This window comes from Homarus americanus, unplaced genomic scaffold (genome assembly GCF_018991925.1).
Source record: "Homarus americanus isolate GMGI-L3 unplaced genomic scaffold, GMGI_Hamer_2.0 scaffold52806, whole genome shotgun sequence".
Taxonomy (NCBI): Eukaryota; Metazoa; Arthropoda; class Malacostraca; order Decapoda; family Nephropidae; genus Homarus; species Homarus americanus.
In genome coordinates this window covers 2,058,275-2,077,939 of record NW_024720773.1, presented here as the reverse complement: position 1 = coordinate 2,077,939, position 19,665 = coordinate 2,058,275, and the positions used below count along the sequence as shown (strand labels likewise).

General features: G+C 39.3%; 1 protein-coding gene across 1 annotated transcript in view; it reads left to right on the top strand.

Annotated features, from left to right (window-relative positions):
- LOC121860894 (prolyl 3-hydroxylase OGFOD1-like) overlaps positions 1–17,172 on the top strand; it is a 47,662-nt gene extending 30,490 nt beyond the window's left edge. The window contains exons 4-5 of the mRNA XM_042358256.1: positions 8,899–9,083; positions 16,984–17,172. Coding sequence (XP_042214190.1) covers positions 8,899–9,083; positions 16,984–17,136 — 338 coding nt within the window. The 3' untranslated portion in view covers positions 17,137–17,172. The remainder of the gene's footprint in view (positions 1–8,898; positions 9,084–16,983) is intronic.
- Positions 17,173–19,665: the final 2,493 nt, after the last annotated feature.

The following is a 19,665-nucleotide window of genomic DNA, read 5'->3' as shown; positions in this document are numbered from 1 at the left end:
TAGTAAATAAATATGAACCAGCACATAAACCGTGAATAAAATATGGAAAAGTCAAAGAACATATGTCTTCACAAAAAATGTGACCAAGTCCCAGGTTGCTGATCTGACTTTCTGCCTCATTTACACACAATTGCAGGGTCTCAATTGTTTCTCTTACTATTGACAACACAACACACATACAGGTACATTGTTTCTCACTCTTGATTTTTTTTTCCATTTTTGCATTTCTTATGATTCTTTATTATTATTATTATTATTATCATTATCATTATTATTATTATTATTATTATTATTATTATTATTATTAATATTATTACATTATCGCCCCCCCAGGCCCCGATGTGGGTCATTGACCTGTGCCCAGGTGGGCTAATCCCCGTAAAAAAAAAAAATTGGGGGGGGTTCGGGATTGATGGTTAATCCGAAAGTCGGTTCATCGAGGTTTTATATATATATATATATATATATATATATATATATATATATATATATATATATATATATATATATATATATATACATACATACATACATATAGTCATAGTTAACGTCCTAGATACGTTTTTGGAAACGTGACGTTAACCGAAATGGACGTTGTCCGATCATCACATAAACTTTGTATTTATACTTACGTGTATGTGGAATACTACAGTATATCGATACATACATACATACAGTCATGCGCCGGTTAATGTCCTAGATCGTTCTTAGGCGTGGCGTTAACGAAATGAACGTTATCCGATCATCGCCATAAACTTTTATTTACTCGTCGTGTTTGTGGAATACTACAGTATATACGTACATATACACTTTTATATTAAATCACTATTATAATATAATACAGGTGATTAATTTTTTATCTCTTGTGCAAAAATACATAGCGTTTATATTAAAATTATTCACTATTTTACGTAATTCAACTTTCTTGCCAGACAGATGGGAGAGAGGTGGGAGGCGGCTGAGGTGTGGGGGGAGGGAGGTGAAATGCGTTTGACAGTTGGCGTAGGCCACAGGTCTAGCGTGTATGACTTATCAGTTCTTAAGTGACTAAGCTTCTCTCTTATAAGAATGCCAGTGAAATGACCTGGGTGAATATAATTAACATTGTTGGGATTCTTGTAACTTACTGATTAATTTGAATATAAACATGCTATAATTTACTAGACAAAATAATTTTAGTACCATAATCAAATTAGTACATATTGCACTCAGCTTTGCACTAAGGTCAATTATTTCTGTGCGTTTCTTTTAGTATGGTGTGTGCATATATAAATGTATGAAAATAAATTTTATAAAATGTACTACAGTACTGTACGAATGTGCAACAATTTTATCTCTTGAGCAAAATATATGATGTTTATATTCAAATTATTGGCTGTCTTGCAAGATTCCAGCAATGCAAATTATAATCCCTAACAGTCTGAAATATTGTTTTAGATAAAACTGTAAGCCTAAAAGCCTGTCTGGGGGGACTGAGCCAGCTATACCCACCCAGCGGGGTTAGGGGTTGAGGTGATAAGTTTGAGGCGAGGTCTCTGTGTGTTTATTAACAGTCCTACCCAAAGCTTCTCTCATTTTAAAATGCCAGTGATATGACCTAGGAGAATATAATTAACATAGCTGGGATTCTTATGAATATGATTTATTTGAATACAAACATGTTTATGTAATTAGCACTAAGACATAACAATTTTAGTACCGTAATCAAATTAGTACATGTGCACTCCAGCTTGCACTAAGGTCATTTATTTTCTTTTTACGTTTCTTCTTTTAGTATGGTGTGTGCATGTAAATGGATGAAAAATAAATGAAGAAATTTATGTAAATCTACCCAAGAAATACAGTTGAAAAACTTTTATAAAATGTACTACAGTATTGGCCACACTAATGTACTACATTTTTTTTATATCTTGAAACAAAATATATGGCTTATATTCAAATAAATCTCTGTCTTGCAAGGATTTCCAGCAATGCAAATTTTATTATCTAACTAGTCTGAGATATTATATAAATAAACATAAAAGAAATCACCAATCTTTTATCTTGGAACAGGAGAATTGGGCTGGGAAGGGCGGTGAGGTGACAGAATGTCTGGCGTTTGTTTGTTTATTTATTTTGAGAATAGATTTGACAGTTGGGCTGAAAGGCCTGCCATGTGCTAATTTATCATTACTTAAGAGTGACTCAGCTCTCATAATTTGCCACCAAGCTTGACCTGGGTGAATATAACTTACATTGGAAGGATTCTTGTAAGATAGTAATTTATTTGAATACCTGTATAAACAAGCTATATTTGCAATAGACATAACAATTTTATTACCGTAATCATTTTAGTACATGTACAATACAGGTTTGCACTTAGGTCCATTGTTACTGTACAATATTGACTAAATTCACTAGATGTAATATAAGCCTGGCACAATCTATAAAAATACAGCGATGCATACGTGAGCTGTGCCCGGCTCTAGGGCCATTTCGAGTTCAGCTAGGTCCCATTATATGAATGTTTTTTTGTTTTTTTTTTCAATTTAAATTTTAATTGTTTATTCCTTGATAGGAAAAGCAGGATCCTAGTGCTGTCATTGGTACTCCTGTACCCACTTAACACCAGAAAACAACTGGCCAGTGTCTGAAGTATATACAGTGGGGTATGCTATAACGAATCTAGTGGTTCTAGAACCTTGTTAGGTACATAGCATTAAGATTAGATATAGGATGTCTGTTCAGGCTAAATACAACCATAACACTGAAAAAATATAATATAAAAATTGTAAAAATTGTAAAAAGTGCATAAATATGCATCTAAACCCCTGAAATAACCAGCCATATCATTAATACTTGTAATAAAAAAAAAAAAAAATTAAATAATGTTAGATTGTAGGAGTTTAGATTCGTTAGCATTCTCCAATTTTATAGAGTAAACAGGTTTCATTATAGAAAATATTAAGTAGTAGGATCCAGTTAAGTTGCAGCATACCCACTGTACGATACAGTTGGGACCCGCCCGATATACTTAATGCAAGACACCTATGGGATTTATTCTAATTGGTTCCAGGCACCCAAGACCCAACCCCAAGTTTCCCATTTTACAACCATTTATACCCACTAAATATATATACAATGTTATGGTAAATATCATAAACACACACAGGCATGGCTAGGTTTATTACAAAGTGATGAAAAGAATACGCTTAATACTGTAGTCCACAAAACATGTAGCTATGCTTTTTTTTATATGGTCCCCCGTCATACGAGTCCGTTTTCTCTCACATCAGGACGCCTGAGTCCTCCGTTTTCTCTCTTAATCTTAGAGTGCACTTGTTGAGGCAACTAGATATGTCTGATTAAAGCAAATGTGTTATTGTCAATTTGTACAGTCAGTTCTGCTATAACGCGATAGTTGTGTTCTTGTAAAACATCGTGTTATAGAAATTCGCGTAATAGAAATAACAGGGCTTATGGAGAAAATAGGGTTAGGTGCAGATTACTCCAAATCGAAAAAAATTTCGTAGTTAGCCTAACACATAGGATAGCACAGTCTGAATAAATGTTACATTCATATCTAATAATGAAATCATACAGTAAATGTAACACTTTACCTAGAAAAAATATGAATATAACTTGATGGGGGAGAAGGTTAATGTTGAGGAGTCATGCAGACAGGATTTGACAATTGTCATCGTCATCAGGTGGTTTTTCTTTAGGTCCTCATATATTGATAAGGCTTTCTCTTTAATGGTGAGGAAGCTGGTCCCAGATCGCTTTTTCATTTGATCGTCTATCCAAACACTTAGAAGCCATTCCATCTCCTCAAGTTCCTTTGGCCGTGATCTCACACTTTTGCTAGCTCTCAAGGTTTTTCCAGCAACACAGCTTGCTTTAATCTTTGCTGCATTGGCTCTAATGGTGCGTAAAGTAGACTCCTTTATTCCCGTTGCACGCACAATATCACATGTTCTTTCCTTATTTTCAAAACGCTTGACAACATCAAGCTTGCCTTCAAGTGTTAGAGCCTTTCTTTTACGATCACCACCGGAAATGCGATCACCAGAATGCTTCCCGGAGATATTCTTCTTTTCCATAGTCACAAAATTGGAGAAACAGTAAATCAGAAAGCACTGAGGACGCTTAAAAATTTCTCACGTCTTCCAAAGTGAACGTGTGGAGTAAAGAGAGCGCAGGTCTAAAACGCTACGTATTTTGTTTTTCTCTCTTATTTAAAATTTTACAATTTACATATACTGTACAGGTATACTGTATACATAAATATTACATAAATTATTTCTGCAATTGTTCACAAACAAAACATAAATCAATTGAACATGTGATGTCGAACGTGAACTGTAAACACTGCCTAACCCCGCGCCAAGCTACAATGTACAGTACACTTTAAACGCTACGTATTTAGTTTTTCTCTTTTATTTAAATTTTTACAATTTACATATATATATATAAGTAAATTGTAATTTACATATTATTCATATTATGCTACAGCGCCCACAAAACATGAGAAACGTTTGAGTCCCCCAGTAGAGATGTCCGTTCTCTATCCACTCCAGGATGTCCTAGTCCTCCGTTTTCTTTTTGTGTACTCGCTCAGGGACTCAAGTATTTCTGTATATAACACAGGATGATAAGGGAATTTGAAATTATGAGTGAATGAATTTATTATACAGTGATCAATTAACATAGTTTTGATGTGTTTAAGTAGTATTGAGGCGCCTTCAGCCTAGTAATGTTACGACATTGGTATCACTCACTCTAAACCAGGAATTCCACCCATACACAGAGAGAGAGAGGCCAAGCGCTCTGTTTACATCACACACACTTAAATATTACATACCGTATATCTCGGCCTATTTTATAATCGCAGTCATGTACTAAATATTCTATGTAAAAAATATAAATTTTAAATTAATTATTTATAGTGTGGTCGACTTCCTACACAAAGACGGGCTATAAATAGCCGTCTTATCTCCCCTCCATCCCTCTGTTCTCAGAGAGAAGGTCTTGGTAAATAACTTTTGTTTGTTTATTTTCATTGTTTGTCTAATTTATAATGTTGTATCAAAGTAATATTACTAAACGTTTTAGGCAGCTACCAAACAGGGAGATACTACCGCCTGGGAAGATATTGGAAGCATAATGTACAGTATTGTCTAATGGTAGACCCTACCAGTACTTCCATATGGCATCACGAAAATTGTGACCAAGTCTTAGGTTGCTGATCTATCTTCCTGCCTCATTTACACACACTTGCAGAGTTTCAATTGTTTCTCTTCCTTTGACAACACAACATACATACAATATAATTTTCTCACCTTTGATCTTTTTTCCTTTTTGCATTTATTTTTGGTTGGTTATTTAAAATAAGGCCAATTCACTTAAAGTATTGGCATCAAATTTTACTGGCTGGTGTACAGTAGTGTAAACACTAGTGACTCACTTAAGCGTCAGTTATTTAACTGGAACTAATGTCGGTGTGAGTAAAATATTTCCATTTACTTGAAATAGATTTGCCTATTTATTTTTTTATTTATTTATTTATAATATACTATAATATATTAAATATACTGCAAGTATTTTCTTTAATTTATATACTTGTTTTGCAAAAAAGGGAGGCTACCATTATACCTGGTAGGTGAAGTTGACCAGACATTTATGGTGATCATTAAGGACCAAACTCCGAATCCATGACGTGACTTCTGTTCATCATTTATATCCTAAATTTACCACTGTCGGTAGTTTCAAGAATTAACTCAGTCATTTACTGAATATTCTTTGTAAAAAAATAAATTTTAAATGAATTATTTATAGGAGATAAGTATTCTGATCAGTAAATATACAGATATGCATTACTGACCACCTCCGAACACAAGGACAGCTAAAAATAGCCACAGGCGGTCACAGTCAAGGTCACTTTCCCTTTCTTGTCACTGGCAAATGGGGGGGTGGGTGATGATAGCAGCTGTGTTTATTACCGGGGTATATTGTTCTTTTACGGTATGTTAGACAGGTTTATAATACATTTTTATTATTTTAATATACCGGTAATCTTCATTTTAATCCAGCTTCCCAAACGTAAGTTTCAGTATAAAATAATTAGTGGTAGGACCTTGTGAGTGGTTTACTGTATAGATAAATATTACATAAATTATTTCTGCAATTCTTCACAAACAAAACACATAACTCAATTGAATATGTGATGTCGAACGTGAACTGTAAACACTGTGTGTGATGTAAACAGAGCGCGGGTGTAAAACGCTACGTAATTTGATTTTCTCTTTTATTTAAAATTTTACAATTTACATATACTATACAGGTATACTGTATACATAAATATTACATAAATTATTTCTGCAATTCTTCACAAACAAAACACATAACTCAATTGAACATGTGATGTCGAACATGAACTGCATAACCCCGCGCCAAGCCATAACAACCGTTCGAGTGGAATCGCGTTAGAGCAAACGCGTTCGCATTTTACAAATATTGTTCCTCTATTCATCAATCGCGTTAGAGCCAATTCGCATTGTCAAAACACGCGTTATAGCAGAACTCACTGTAGATTAACATTTCACATGTAGGCAAATGCTTAAAAAAAGCCTAAGTAAGGAAGCATATTCCTTTAACACATAATATCTGACTAGTATGGGGAGGATCATCGTGTCTCCGTCAGGGGGTCGTGGAATGGTGGTCCAGCAGGCGTCACTTTTTTTTTGGGGGGGCCGCGGACTTATATGCGATCGGACGTTGTTCAGTCGGACGTTAACCGGCGCATGACTGTATATATATATATATATATATATATATATATATATATATATATTAAAGTTGAATTGAAAAACATAAGTATAATGGGGGAGCAGTGCAACATGGGTTGTACAGTAATAAGGTTGAACAAGAGGACAGAGCTGTCAGGATTATGACTAGTTGGCAAATATGTTTATTGCAATGGTAATTACTTATCTATTTACATCATAATTTCCGATAAAATGGTTTTGATGGTACAATAAAAACAGGCACTGTAAATATAGTAGGTGTTACAAGAAATATTAATACTTAGACAATAGATATTTTTTAAGATGATTTAAAGGAAGGGAGCGTAGTCTTTGCTCGGATGGGTGGGGGTAAGTTGTTCCATACCTTCACACTGTGATATTTTATGGAGGTCCGGGACTGAGAGGAGCGCATGGGGGGTGGTCTTAGTAGCTCTGGGTGCCTTAAATTGTATCTCTGATTATTCCAGAACTGGAAATAATTATTGTCAAGCAGGTGATTGATAGATTTGTAAACAAAGAGGGCACAGCAGTAGGTGTTAATATCTTCGAATTTTAACATTTTCAATTTTGCAGTTTTTCGTTTGTGTGATCTGTTTTTTCAAGTAGGTCATTGTCCGTACAACTTTCTTCTGTGCAGTAACCAGAGATTGTGCAGCGCAGTACTATACTGTACAGCACTGTACTCTACTGTACAGCACTGTACTATACTGTACAGCGCAGTACTATACTGTACAGCACTGTACTCTACTGTACAGCACTGTACTATACTGTACAGCACTGTACTATACTATACTGCACTACTGTACAACACTGGACTGTATTGTACTGTACAGCTCTGTACTGTACTCTACTGTACAGCACTGTACTCTACTGTACAGCACTGTACTCTACTGTGCAGCACTGTACTCTACTGTACTGCACTCTACTGTACTGTACAGCACTGTACTCTACTCTACTGTACAACACTGTACTCTACTCTACAGCACTCTACTCTACTCTACTGTACAACACTGTACTTTACTCTACAGCACTGTACTCTACTGTACAACACTGTACTCTACTCTACAACACTGTACTCTACTCTACAACACTGTACTCTACTCTACTCTACAGCACTGTACTCTACTCTACAGCACTGTACTCTACTCTACAGCACTCTACTCTACAGCACTCTACTGTACTGTACTGTACTCTACTGTACAACACTGTACTCTACTCTACAGCACTGTACTCTACTCTACTGTAGAAACATCCTGGTATTAAGCTGTCAATTCTCCCTGGCAGTGTTGGACTGTGCCAGGGACCACTTAGTGTAGTAGACCTTGTAATTCAGTTGTTTCAATCCCTCACTAATAAACCTTGATCTCAGAGTTCATATTTTTTCTAATGGCAGAGGAGATGAAATTAGTGATGTGGGCTCTTTAACTCCTCTCTTATCGGCAGAGAAGTACTGTACTGTAATATATGTTGGATGTTGAGTGTCTTTGATGTGCAGTGAACCCTTGAGGTCAATGTCTCCACCCTGTTGTTGATGAATCCAGATATGACTGAGTGAGAAGACTGCTTGCATTATGAACAGACAGCGTATCCCTCTCTTTGGCCAGTGGCAGGGGCTGTGTGGGGTCAGTCCATGATGGAATATCTTGTTTCATCCCTTCTGGCTATACAATAGGATTTCGTGACTCAAACTTTCATATGTAATATCAACGTTAACTGTGTATTAATAACTCATTATGACAAAAGAAAAAAGTATTGTACAGTCGGTGACAAAAGTTTGCTCCCTCCCAAAATGAAGCAGTATTGACCCCAAGTGAGATAAAACAGCACACCCACACCAGATAACAGTCAGGGTAAGTAAAGTTCGGAGACTCATTCCCGTGATTCAGTTTCACCACGGAGAGCGAACTTTTGCCCACGACCGTACATTGTCACTATTCACTTTATATCAAACCATCAAGCTTTGGTGTTTGTTTATTGGAATGAAATCTACCTATAAAATACAAACAAACATAAGTGAACAAATATGTTTTAACTTGTTGACTATGAAGATAAATGTATGCATCATTTTTAGGCCCAATAAAATATGGTTAGTGATAATTTACTTGAATTTCAGAGAGTTGTCCCCGGGTAAGCATAGACATACGTCAGTGGCGGCACGGGTGTTACACACTGCTTAGAGACGACAACTTGGAGGACAGGTGCTCTTTAGATGCCAACCTGTTTGTCAACATCTCGGACAAGTGGTCCCAAGAATATGGTGGATTTATTTCCTATATTGCCAAAGATGAAGACACAGAGGTAAATCTTGAATTCTTTTGACTTCCGCAAATTTGTATACTGTATTTAGAAACAGGTTTATTGTTCTGCCTTCGTGGAAGCACAATTTGGAGAAACTTATACGAGGTACAGTCTGTAGTCATCAGATCACATCATTATGGGCAGATTACATTAAGAGGTTGTATCAGGTGATGGAGTTAGTGTGAGTTAGATGAGCTTATACTGCCCAGTAGGGAGTGACAGTTTGGCAAAAGTTTTCAAAATCTAATTGCTTGGGTTGGATTATTTGTCTATCGGCCACGCTAATTCCGAATATGTTTGAGTTTTTTACATCATTGCATTAGAAGGTTTGTGGATACTTTTGGGTTTGGCATGAAAAACGCGAAAAAACTGTAAATAATAAAGGGACTGGCAATGTGGCACAACCTGTCAAAATCAAGTTATTGAATTGGATTATTCGACTACTGTGTACACTGGTTCATAATATGCTATTGTTTTACAACTCAATGCGCTACAAATTATGCCGATATTTTTGCTGCAAGTCACCACATACGTATATTTCGAAAACCAGGGCCCAATATTACCAACGGCGTGGATAGATTCCGTGGAATGAATTCAGGACATTCCCGCTCATGGAACATTACCAAACTCCGTATATGTGCCAATGGCAGGCCAATGGCAATATTTACAGAGTTTGTTGAGGCTCCCTGGACGGGAATGCCCTGAATTTATTCCACGGAATCTATTCACGCCGTTGGTAATATTCGTCCCAGGACTGATCAACGAATTCAGCCCAAGTAGCTTGACTTGGACAGTTAAGGACAAAATCTCAGTCCGTACTTTTGAATAAAATATTGTTCAATAGGTGGTGATATTGAAGTGCTGAAAGTTGTTTTTTCTGTGTTGTTTTGCAGTTAGTTCAAAGGGCCGCCACCAAGATGGGTCGTCCTAAGATTAGCAACACTCAGCTGCGCCAGGGTAACGATAAGGTGTTCGGGGTTTGAGGCGCAGGTCTGCGGTCCTTGAGCTGGATCCGAGCCACCGAATGAACCTTTTAATCCATGCCACCCCTTTCACCAAGCAGTACCATGATGAGTACCTGAGCCACAGTTTGGCGAGGGACCATTTTGACTGCTCACTCACTGCCAGAGCCACTACAGATCTCTGGGGTGCTTCTCTTTTCACCTCCAGGAAGTCGTTCAGAGCTACTGGCAGTTCCTTTCCCTTTGGCTACTGTTCTTCTATGTTCAGTAGAAACTCAGGACCTCATATCCACCGAGATCCTGCAACCAGGTCCAGAACAGGTAATCCCCTAGCTGCATCATCCGCTGGATTTAGTGATGTGCTAACATGTCTCCACTGGTCGATTCTTGACAAATCTTGTATGACTGCTATCCTTTTGGCTACAAACGTATGAAATCGTCTACTCGAATTGGCGATGTACTGCAAGACTAACATGCTATCTGTCCAAAAGTAAGATTCGTGTATAGTTATGGTCATTTCTTGGCGAATCGTTCGATCAGCGTTCACTGCCAGGACAGCTGCACAAAGTTCCAGCCTTGGTATTGTTAGTTGCTTGAGTGGGGCCAGCTTGGCCCGCATGTACACGAAAGAGCACTGGATACTTCCATCAGAGTCTACCAGTCTCAAAAAAGTCACCGCACCATAATCAGCTTGCGATGCATCGCAGAATGTGTGCAACTGTGCTAAGATGATTTCTTTAGCACATGCTGTTTTTAGGCATCTAGGTACACTAAATTTCCCTAGGTAGGCCAGTTCTCCTAGCCAGGTACTCCAGATCGTGTGATTAATAGTTGATAAAGGTTCATCCCATCCTAATCGATGTCTGCATTCGTCCTGAAATAATATTTTAGCCCTGGCGATGAATGGAGCCACAAACCCCAGTGGATTGTAAATGGAACTGACAAGGCTTAATACTCCTCACCTGGTCGCTGGCCTTGAATGTGGTTGCACCTTGATGGCGAGCTGATCACCTTCCAGGAGCCCCCTAACTCTTAGGGCTCGCTCTATTGGCAATTTGTCTTGCCTCAGATCAATTTCCTCCAGTGGGATGATAGCCAACACTCCTTCATGATTACTGGCCCACTTAGTCAACCGAAATGTTCTGCGCGCCAACAGTCTTCTAAGCTGACACGTTAACATTGATGCTTCATTTGGCGAGTCAAGCGACATGAGTAGGTCGTCAACGTAGAAGTTGACTTAAGCTTGCGTCACCATATCAGGAAACTCTGACCTGTTGTCACGAAATATGCTCAGAAGGGTGTAAGTTGCGCATGAAGGGCTCCACACCCCACCAAAGATGTGCATCTTCATCATGTAAGTTACTGGCTCTCTACTCAGGTCCCCATTCTCCCACCAGAGGAATCTTAACGCATCTTGATGTTCTGGCGCTACATGGATTTGATGGTACATAGTCTCCACATCTGCCATGATGGCTGAAGTCCTTTGGCAAAATCTAAACAGAACTCCAAGTAATTTGTTGATGAAGTCTGGACCTTGTAGTACCTGGTTGTTCAGCGATGTCCCTTTGTGTTTGGCTGCACAGTCAAAAACTCTGCGGACTTTGTTTGGCTTATTTGGGTTCAACACCGGGTGATGAGGCAAATACCAAACCAGTCTAGTATCTGATTCCAACTGGAACTTAGGCACTGATTCAGCATATCCTTCAGCAAGCAGTTTATTTATTTCCTCCATATATCCTTGTCACAACTGTGCGACCTTGGATAGTCTCCTTCAAAGCCCTTCTAGTCGACGCTCTATCATGGCCTTGTTGTTTGGGAGTTCCGTGTTCTCATCATGGAACGGTATGGGAAATTGGTAATGCCCATTAGTTTTGATGACTGTCTTTGACCATAGCCTCAACACTCTTTTGCCCTCAAGTGAATAAGCTGCTGACTGCAAGGCTCCTGTGTCCCCACTTTCCAGCTCCCAAAAAGCTTAACTTGTCTTTCCAGACTGGTTTCAGGACCACGAGTTTCGGTCATCAGGCATCCTGACATACAAATTCCTTGTGTGTCTTGGTGCCCCACCATTCCATTCACTGTTCAACCCAGTCGCGTTCTTATTGTGAATGGCATTCCATCCCTTTCTTCTCTGACCTCCAAAGGTACCAGGGCCTGTGGCACATCTTGTCCTATCAGAATTTCTATGCTGTTGCTCTGCAATTCTGGTAATTCCACACCTCGCAGATAGGTCCACCTTGAAATATCACTTATTGTCGCTACAGAGTTGCAATTTTGTACCCTGTATAATGAGTACTTTCGGCATCAGTATGGTCCTGCCTCATTTCATGTCTGCTCCAGCCACTTTTAGATCTACTTCCTCTGACTTGTGTATCGCTTCTTGCCAAATGTACCCATGGTTACCAGGGTAGGTGTCTCTTTCACCCTTAGTTTCTGTGCCAGATCTTTGATGCAATACGACCTGTCGCTGCCCAAGTCCAGGAGAGCTAAAGTTCTGATGTGATTTCGTTGGTGCGAGTCCTTTCCCCGAATCTTTACACTCACTATGGGCAGTACAATCTTGGCATTTTTCGTCAATAGTCTGATGTCTCCTTCGTAGCTGTATGGGTTTTCATGGCCGTCCTCTGTCCCTGTAGCATAGACATGGCCTATTTGTCCAGCCTTGTACGAATTGTTGCTGACTTTCAGGGCCATGCCAGCATCAGAGGTGCCTGCCATTAACTCCTGTTTCACGAGACCTTGAAACTTTTGCTTCACGCCACCCTTGCTTGTGTTTGACATATTTGCAGGAAGTGCCTCCCTTCGTTCTTGATGCAACAGTTTAGAATGCTTCTCTTTGCACCCATCTGTGCCACACCTGAAGCATGACCAACACTCAGCAACAAGTTGGCCCATTCTCAGACACAAGAAACAGCAACATAATCTTTTCACTCTTTCTAACCTCTCCCTCACTGACATGCTCCGGAATTTGTCGCACCCTGTTATTCCATGTATTCTAGAACACAATGGGCACGAGCTTTTTTCAGAGCTTGTTTCTCCTCCATTGCCTTTCGCCTCACTGATAGTCACTAGGCCCATGGCGCGTTTGCTTGATGATGATCCTTCTGGTCTTTTCTTGCTTCCTTCTTGTCTGTCTTCGCTTGATAGCAGAGCCATGGCATCCATCGTCACCGCTTTCTCCTCAAGTATAGCGCTAACCACTTCACCAGCCCCGTTCTGTGTCCTGTCAACTTCTGATATATCCATACATCATCCGCACAGCGTTCCCTCAATTTTGAGGGAAGCTTAACAACCATTGATCTGAAAGTCTGTCTTGTTTCTAGTTCAGACATCAAGTTCTGATTATCCAGATGGCTTACTGCACCCCATAGCTGCGATGCCAGTTTCCGCAGCCCTTCATCGTCGAAAGCCCTGACTGGGCGAGCGTCTATGAGCCTTTTCACCAGCTGGTCCGCATATGCATACTTATCTCCAAACCTTGCCTCCAAGATCTTGATTGCCTTGTTGTAGGCTCGGTCTGGCTGTAGATAGTCGCATCCCATGATTTCTTGATGCAGCTCTTCTTCACAAGCAGCCTTGAGCAGTTGGTACTTACACTTCTCAGGCACAGCCGCATTTGTCATGTATCGACGGAAGGCATGCATAAAGGTCCAAAACTCGGCCTGACTTTGTCATTTAGACTTAGGAAGTGCGGCTTGCGGCATGTTCATCGTGGCCACTAATTCTCTTATTTCTTCACCTTTCCCTAGTTCTCCTTGTGGCTGCATCATTGTGATCTGGGGCACTTTGTTTGCAAGTTTTGGCGGTAAAGATGAGGCCATTTGGTCGGCATTGACCGATGCCTGTCGCTGGGTTTCTTCCCGTACTATTGGCTTCTCACAATTGCTGGAGTTTTCTGTCGAAGGCTGTGAGCTATCACTTCTTCGCGTTAGTGCTGATGCCTCTTGACTTGCCACCATTCCAGTGTACTTTGTCTTCATCCACTCTGCCTTAAGCTCTCGCAAGGCTCGGTTTACTTCATTCGACGCTGCCTCAGCTCTGGCCACTGCTTGTTGATAATCCAATTCCTTACTGTAACTTTCCCGTGGATCTCCTGATATTGCAAGCTCATTTCCAGTTTCACCACCCTCTCATTGTACCTCAGTGGGAGGATCCATTGTTATTAGGTCAAAATGTTTGATTCCATCTAGGTCCAACTCTCCTTCTATGTCGTCGATATACCCAATCTCCGACATCTTGCTTAGTCAAATAATTTGGATTGCGTTCGTTCTGTCACTTGGTAGCACCTTGTTTGCCATTGCCAATCTGAGTATGTTTTTCGGCCACGTGTGTTTGATTATTGGGCACTTACTTATGCCCCCAATACGTTGACCCTATCTAGGCATGGGTTCATCTGATGGGCACATGTGTGTGCCTCGTATCTCACTCATTTATCAGGGCACGTCTGTATGCCTCGTATCTCACTCATTTATCAGGGCACGTCTGTATGCCTCATATCTCACTCATTTATCAGGGCACGTCTGTATGCCTCGTATCTCACTCATTTATCAGGGCACGTTCGTGTGCCTCGTATTATTGCTTTTGTTACAGTCGCCCTGGCACTCACTTTGCCCACTCTGACACTCACACCTGATATCATTACAAACTTTACTATGATATTTGGGTGGTTTCTAAGCGATATCACTTCAGTCAAATATGATTGCTAATTGTGTTCTGCTCTTACGTCAGACAGCAGCAAAAACATTTGTTTTCATTTTTATATGCCCTACACAAAGTCATTGACTCACTCGGACAAGATTATTTTCTTCACTAACATGGTTTAAATACCACCACGAGAAGTATACGGGCGTTGCATTGCACTTCTCACCACTGTGTACGCACATGCACTCACACACACACACTCGTTCTTCGGACAATTATTTCTTTTACTTTTTTTCACGATATGCATTTAGGATGGTGTGTGCATGTAAATGAGTAAAAATAAATGAAGAAAGTTAAGTATATATCTTCCCAAAAATACAAGTTGAAAAACTTGTACTTAAATGTACGACACTAAAGGACTAAAATTTTTATCTCGTGTGCAAACAATGTGATGTTTGTACTCAAATTATTCACTATCTTGCAGGGATTCCAGCAGTGCAAGTTACATTCTGCAAAGTTTAATCTGTGACATTTTATAAGATAAAAACTTCAGCCTTAAACTACCTTCATACTGTTTTGGGAATGCCTCTTAGAGAAGCTTCTTAGCCCAAAAACCCAAAAATTTTTGTCCGAATTTTCCGAAGTCCGGATTTACCAGGTCCGGATCTTTAAGGTGTTTACTGTATTTCATTGTGGGTTTCTCTGGGCCCAAGGTGATTTTGGGCTCTAATACTAGTGGGACCCACACTGCCTCCATCACTGTCAACAGGGTCGGATTAAGCTTAATAGGGTCCTGAGGCACAGATCAACTTGGGCCCCCCTACCCTCAAGGTATATAAAAATAACAAGAACAAAATATACCCAAATTTATCAATGATTTCATCTATATTAAGCTTCTGCAAAATAACACATTTAATGTTCATAAGAGACAGAAAATTGAGACTTTGCTAGGACATCGTTGAACAAAGTTCATGTTTTATACGCTTCAATTTCGAGAATGTTTGGATTTGGGGGCCCCTTAGAGTCGGGGGGCCTGAGGCCAGTGCCTCATGGTTAATCCGGCACTGACTGTCAACTTTTTATTGTCTGAAAATTGGAAAAGTCCAGACACCAACTCACATTTGGTCCCAAGCTCACCAGATTTCATATTATAAACTTAAGAGCCTTAATGTAGCACTTTACCAATAACACTTTACAAAATGGAAGATCTCCCACCAATCACATTTCAGGATGCAATCATTCTGCTAAGTTCTAAAATAGATATGCTAGGCCTCACCATTTCCTCTAGTATGTTATGGAAGCCACACATCCACAACATTGCTAAAGCTGCCTCCTGAGCAGTTGCTTCAAGTTTATAAGGGATTCATTCATCCTAACTTGGAGTACTGCTCTCATATCTGGGTTGGCTCTTCTTCTGTCCAACTGTTAGATAGGGTGGAATCAAAGGCATTACTTCTTATTAACTCTCCTCCTTTAGTTGATAATTTTTCTTCCCTTTCTCTTCGCCACAATGTTGCTTCACTCTCTCTCTTTTACAGGTACTTTAACGGGCAATGTTTGATGGATTTGGCATCCTGTGTACCGCCAGCAGGGCTGTCGGCTCGTAACACTTGTCTTGGCCACGTTGCCCACAGTTTCTGTGTGGATGTCGGTCACACTAGAATAACCCGTTATAGTACATCCTTCTTTCCTCACACAGCCAAACTGTGGAATACTCTGCCTTCCTCTGTGTTTCCATACTCATACAATCTGTCTCACTTCAAAAAGCTGGTTTTCCGGCATCTTCGTGGTGTAGATTAATTTAATCTTTTTTCTTTTCTATTTTTAATTTCTTTTTACTCTCATTTTTTCGCCCCCAGGCCACCATTGTGGGTCGATGACCTGTGCCCGGGTGGGCTAACCCCCTCCCCTCCCCCCCAAAATCTACCTGAAAAAGGTTTTATAGTCATCATGTGGCTGGCTGTATAGTGTCCTCTTCTATCAAGTACTGTACTGTACTGGCAAAATAAGAGTTAGGTTTTGACCATCACCCTTTATGGCAAGTTTTATCCCTTGTAAATAGTACTGTAATAGAGTCTTTACCATCAGTTATGCACTAATTACAAAATTCATGATTGGGATGTTGTAAGTTTTTGTTTGGGTGTTTAGTGTATTCTAGGGCTGCTTTACTACTTCTTGGTGTACTACTTTGATAATATTATTCCAGGGCTGCTTCAGTACATCTTGGGGAACTACTTTGATAATATCCATTACTTTTATGAGTTGACAAAATATAAGAACCTTATTTCTCTCACCAGCTGTTGACTGTGGTGCCAAGACCCAACCGTTTTGCTCTCGTCTACCGGGATGCTGAGACTCTCAGGTTCACCAAGCATATCAACGCCAGTGTGTGTGAACTGGGAGAGAGAGACAGCTCCTACAACAATTTTGCTTGTGTTTATTATGAGTGAAATGTACTGAGTTTAACATTAAAGTGTGCAACTTTATCAAATTTTGAAGAGAAAGACAAATAAGAATCCTGTTATAATGTTTATATTACAAGTGCTGTATAGCTCATATGACACAAATACTTTTATGATTCATATATTAGTAAAATACCTGTGGTGTTTGTTATGGAGATCATCTTGATGTTAATGATATGTCACCTTACATATTAGATTTTATAAGACAAAATCTTGATAACTTGAGGTGAGTCAGGGAATACTGTCAATTTTTCCTACACTAATAGTCTTATTTAGTTGCTTTTTCAGGCTGAGAAACAAGTGATGTGTTAATATTAAAATAACATAGATATGAGGAAAAGACAGGGTATAAACAGATTGTCATCAGAGGCTAAACAAATACAGTAATATCTTCATTATCAGGAGTCCCTCAAAGCCGAAACTCTCAGATAGCCGGAATTGAAATTGGCTCGGAAAATCGTAACTGAAGCCGGACTTTTCCAAAAAATTCCGGCTTTAGGAACAAATTTCCCAAGGTTGAAAATTAAGAGAATTTTCTGAAAATGTCTTGAATAAAGATGAAAGTTAATTTTTTTTTTGGGGGGGCAGACCTGACCTGGCCTGACTCAATGTCAGGTGGAGGTAGGGTGGGGGATTAGTGGTCTCATATTACTGATCTTCTGATGGAATGTCAGGTCACCCTTCCTTGGGTAGGGGATTAGTGGGTCTCATGACCTGAAGATGTCGTGAATAAACACAAAACCTAAAGCATTTTAGAGAGATTGTGATAAGTATAAGTATAAATGAGCAAAGTTGTATCCCTTCAACATTACATTACATAACATTTTAAAATATGGAGTGAGAAAGCAGGAAGGTGTGGGTCATGAGAGAGATGGAGTAGAAAGGAGTGGTAACATGCACAAGTGTTTTCCAAGCAATAAGCTCCTCAACAGCTGATCTCTTAATTCGCCTCCATTTGTGTGTGTGTGTTTTAGCTTGCCAAGCACATTATAGGATTTAAAGAAGTTTATGAAGAGTTTGTTCAGGAGTCAGGTGGTGAGGTGACATGCCATGACACTTACACAACACACACAATAACAGCACTACTAAACCATTGTCTTATAACATTTTACTTTATAATTTATATTTTAAAATTAATTGATAGATGATGCTCGACAGGGTTACTTTTACACTTAGACAACTGATCAGTGAATAAACCAGGGCATATGGAGACTCATTATACACTAGTGATGTCACGAAGCTTTGAAACTGCAGCCACAACTTCTGAGCAACCACATAAATTATCACAACCTGTACTCAAATTTACTAAGTTAATTACTAAAATTATTATGTCTGTTGCAAAATAATTCCAACAATGCAAGTTATCTTCTCTTAAGTCAAGTCAGTGACATTTATAAGTGAAAAAACTAAACCCCCGGCTTTCATAATACTTTAATAAGCGTTATCTCCCCTCCTGGCTGTTGACACCCCACCTCCCAGACAGAGGGAGAAGGGTCCATTGGGGGGTAAAAGTGACCGCGACACCCCCTCCCAAAAAGGGTCGCCTCACTGTTTGTCTACTGTACTGACTCATTCACGATACAATATTATTTGTTTTTCATTAATTAGTAATGATACATTACAGCTCCTCCTCGACTTACGACAGGGTTAGGGACCCAAATCCAGGTCGTAAGTCAAAATGGTCGTAAGTCGAAAATGCTTAAATAATAATACATAGAAAATCTAAAATGGGTGTCTGTTTTTCTTCTCAGCAGCACAAAACTCTCACTTTTAAGCTTGCCAGCCATTTTAAAGTGAATTACAAACGATAATTTTGTCAGTACACAGCGCAATCAACGACGTTGGGACTCGAAAATACATAATTTGACAAAATTTGGGTACAACTGAGGCGGTCGTAAGTCGGGGAGGGGCTGTACTCTAATAATCTGTGCTTATTGATACCTGTACCCTTCATATACAATACAGTATAGTACTATGTATATACCTCTTAGGTAAAACTTAGTCATTCAAGGCATCTTCAGGTCATAAGACCCACTAATCCCCCACCTAACAATGGGTGACCTGACATTGCATCTGGTCAGGTTAGTAAAATGACCCAATAATCTCCCAGCCAACCTTCATCACAAGTGTTAAGACATGATTAGTTATGTTTTACAGTCAATTGAATGAAGTGTCTGCCTACACTAGGCTACAGATGGCAGGATCTGCTGGTGAGTACAATATATACAGTACACAAGAACACTTGCCAATGATGTGTAACAGATGTGACCGATCGCCCAAGTGACTAACGCTCCGATCAGTGGTGAGGAGGATAAAAGTAACACAGCTCTGTTCACACCCGTATCATATAGAGCTTCTGTTTCATAAAATATATTTATTTAACCAAACTTTCAGATAAAGTATTCAGGACTATTTTGATAAAAATGCTGTCTAATGAAATTAGAGCTGATTTTACTGACTCCGGTAACAACATTAATAATGTTATGTTTTTTTTATCAAAGAATGGAATTCCCATCA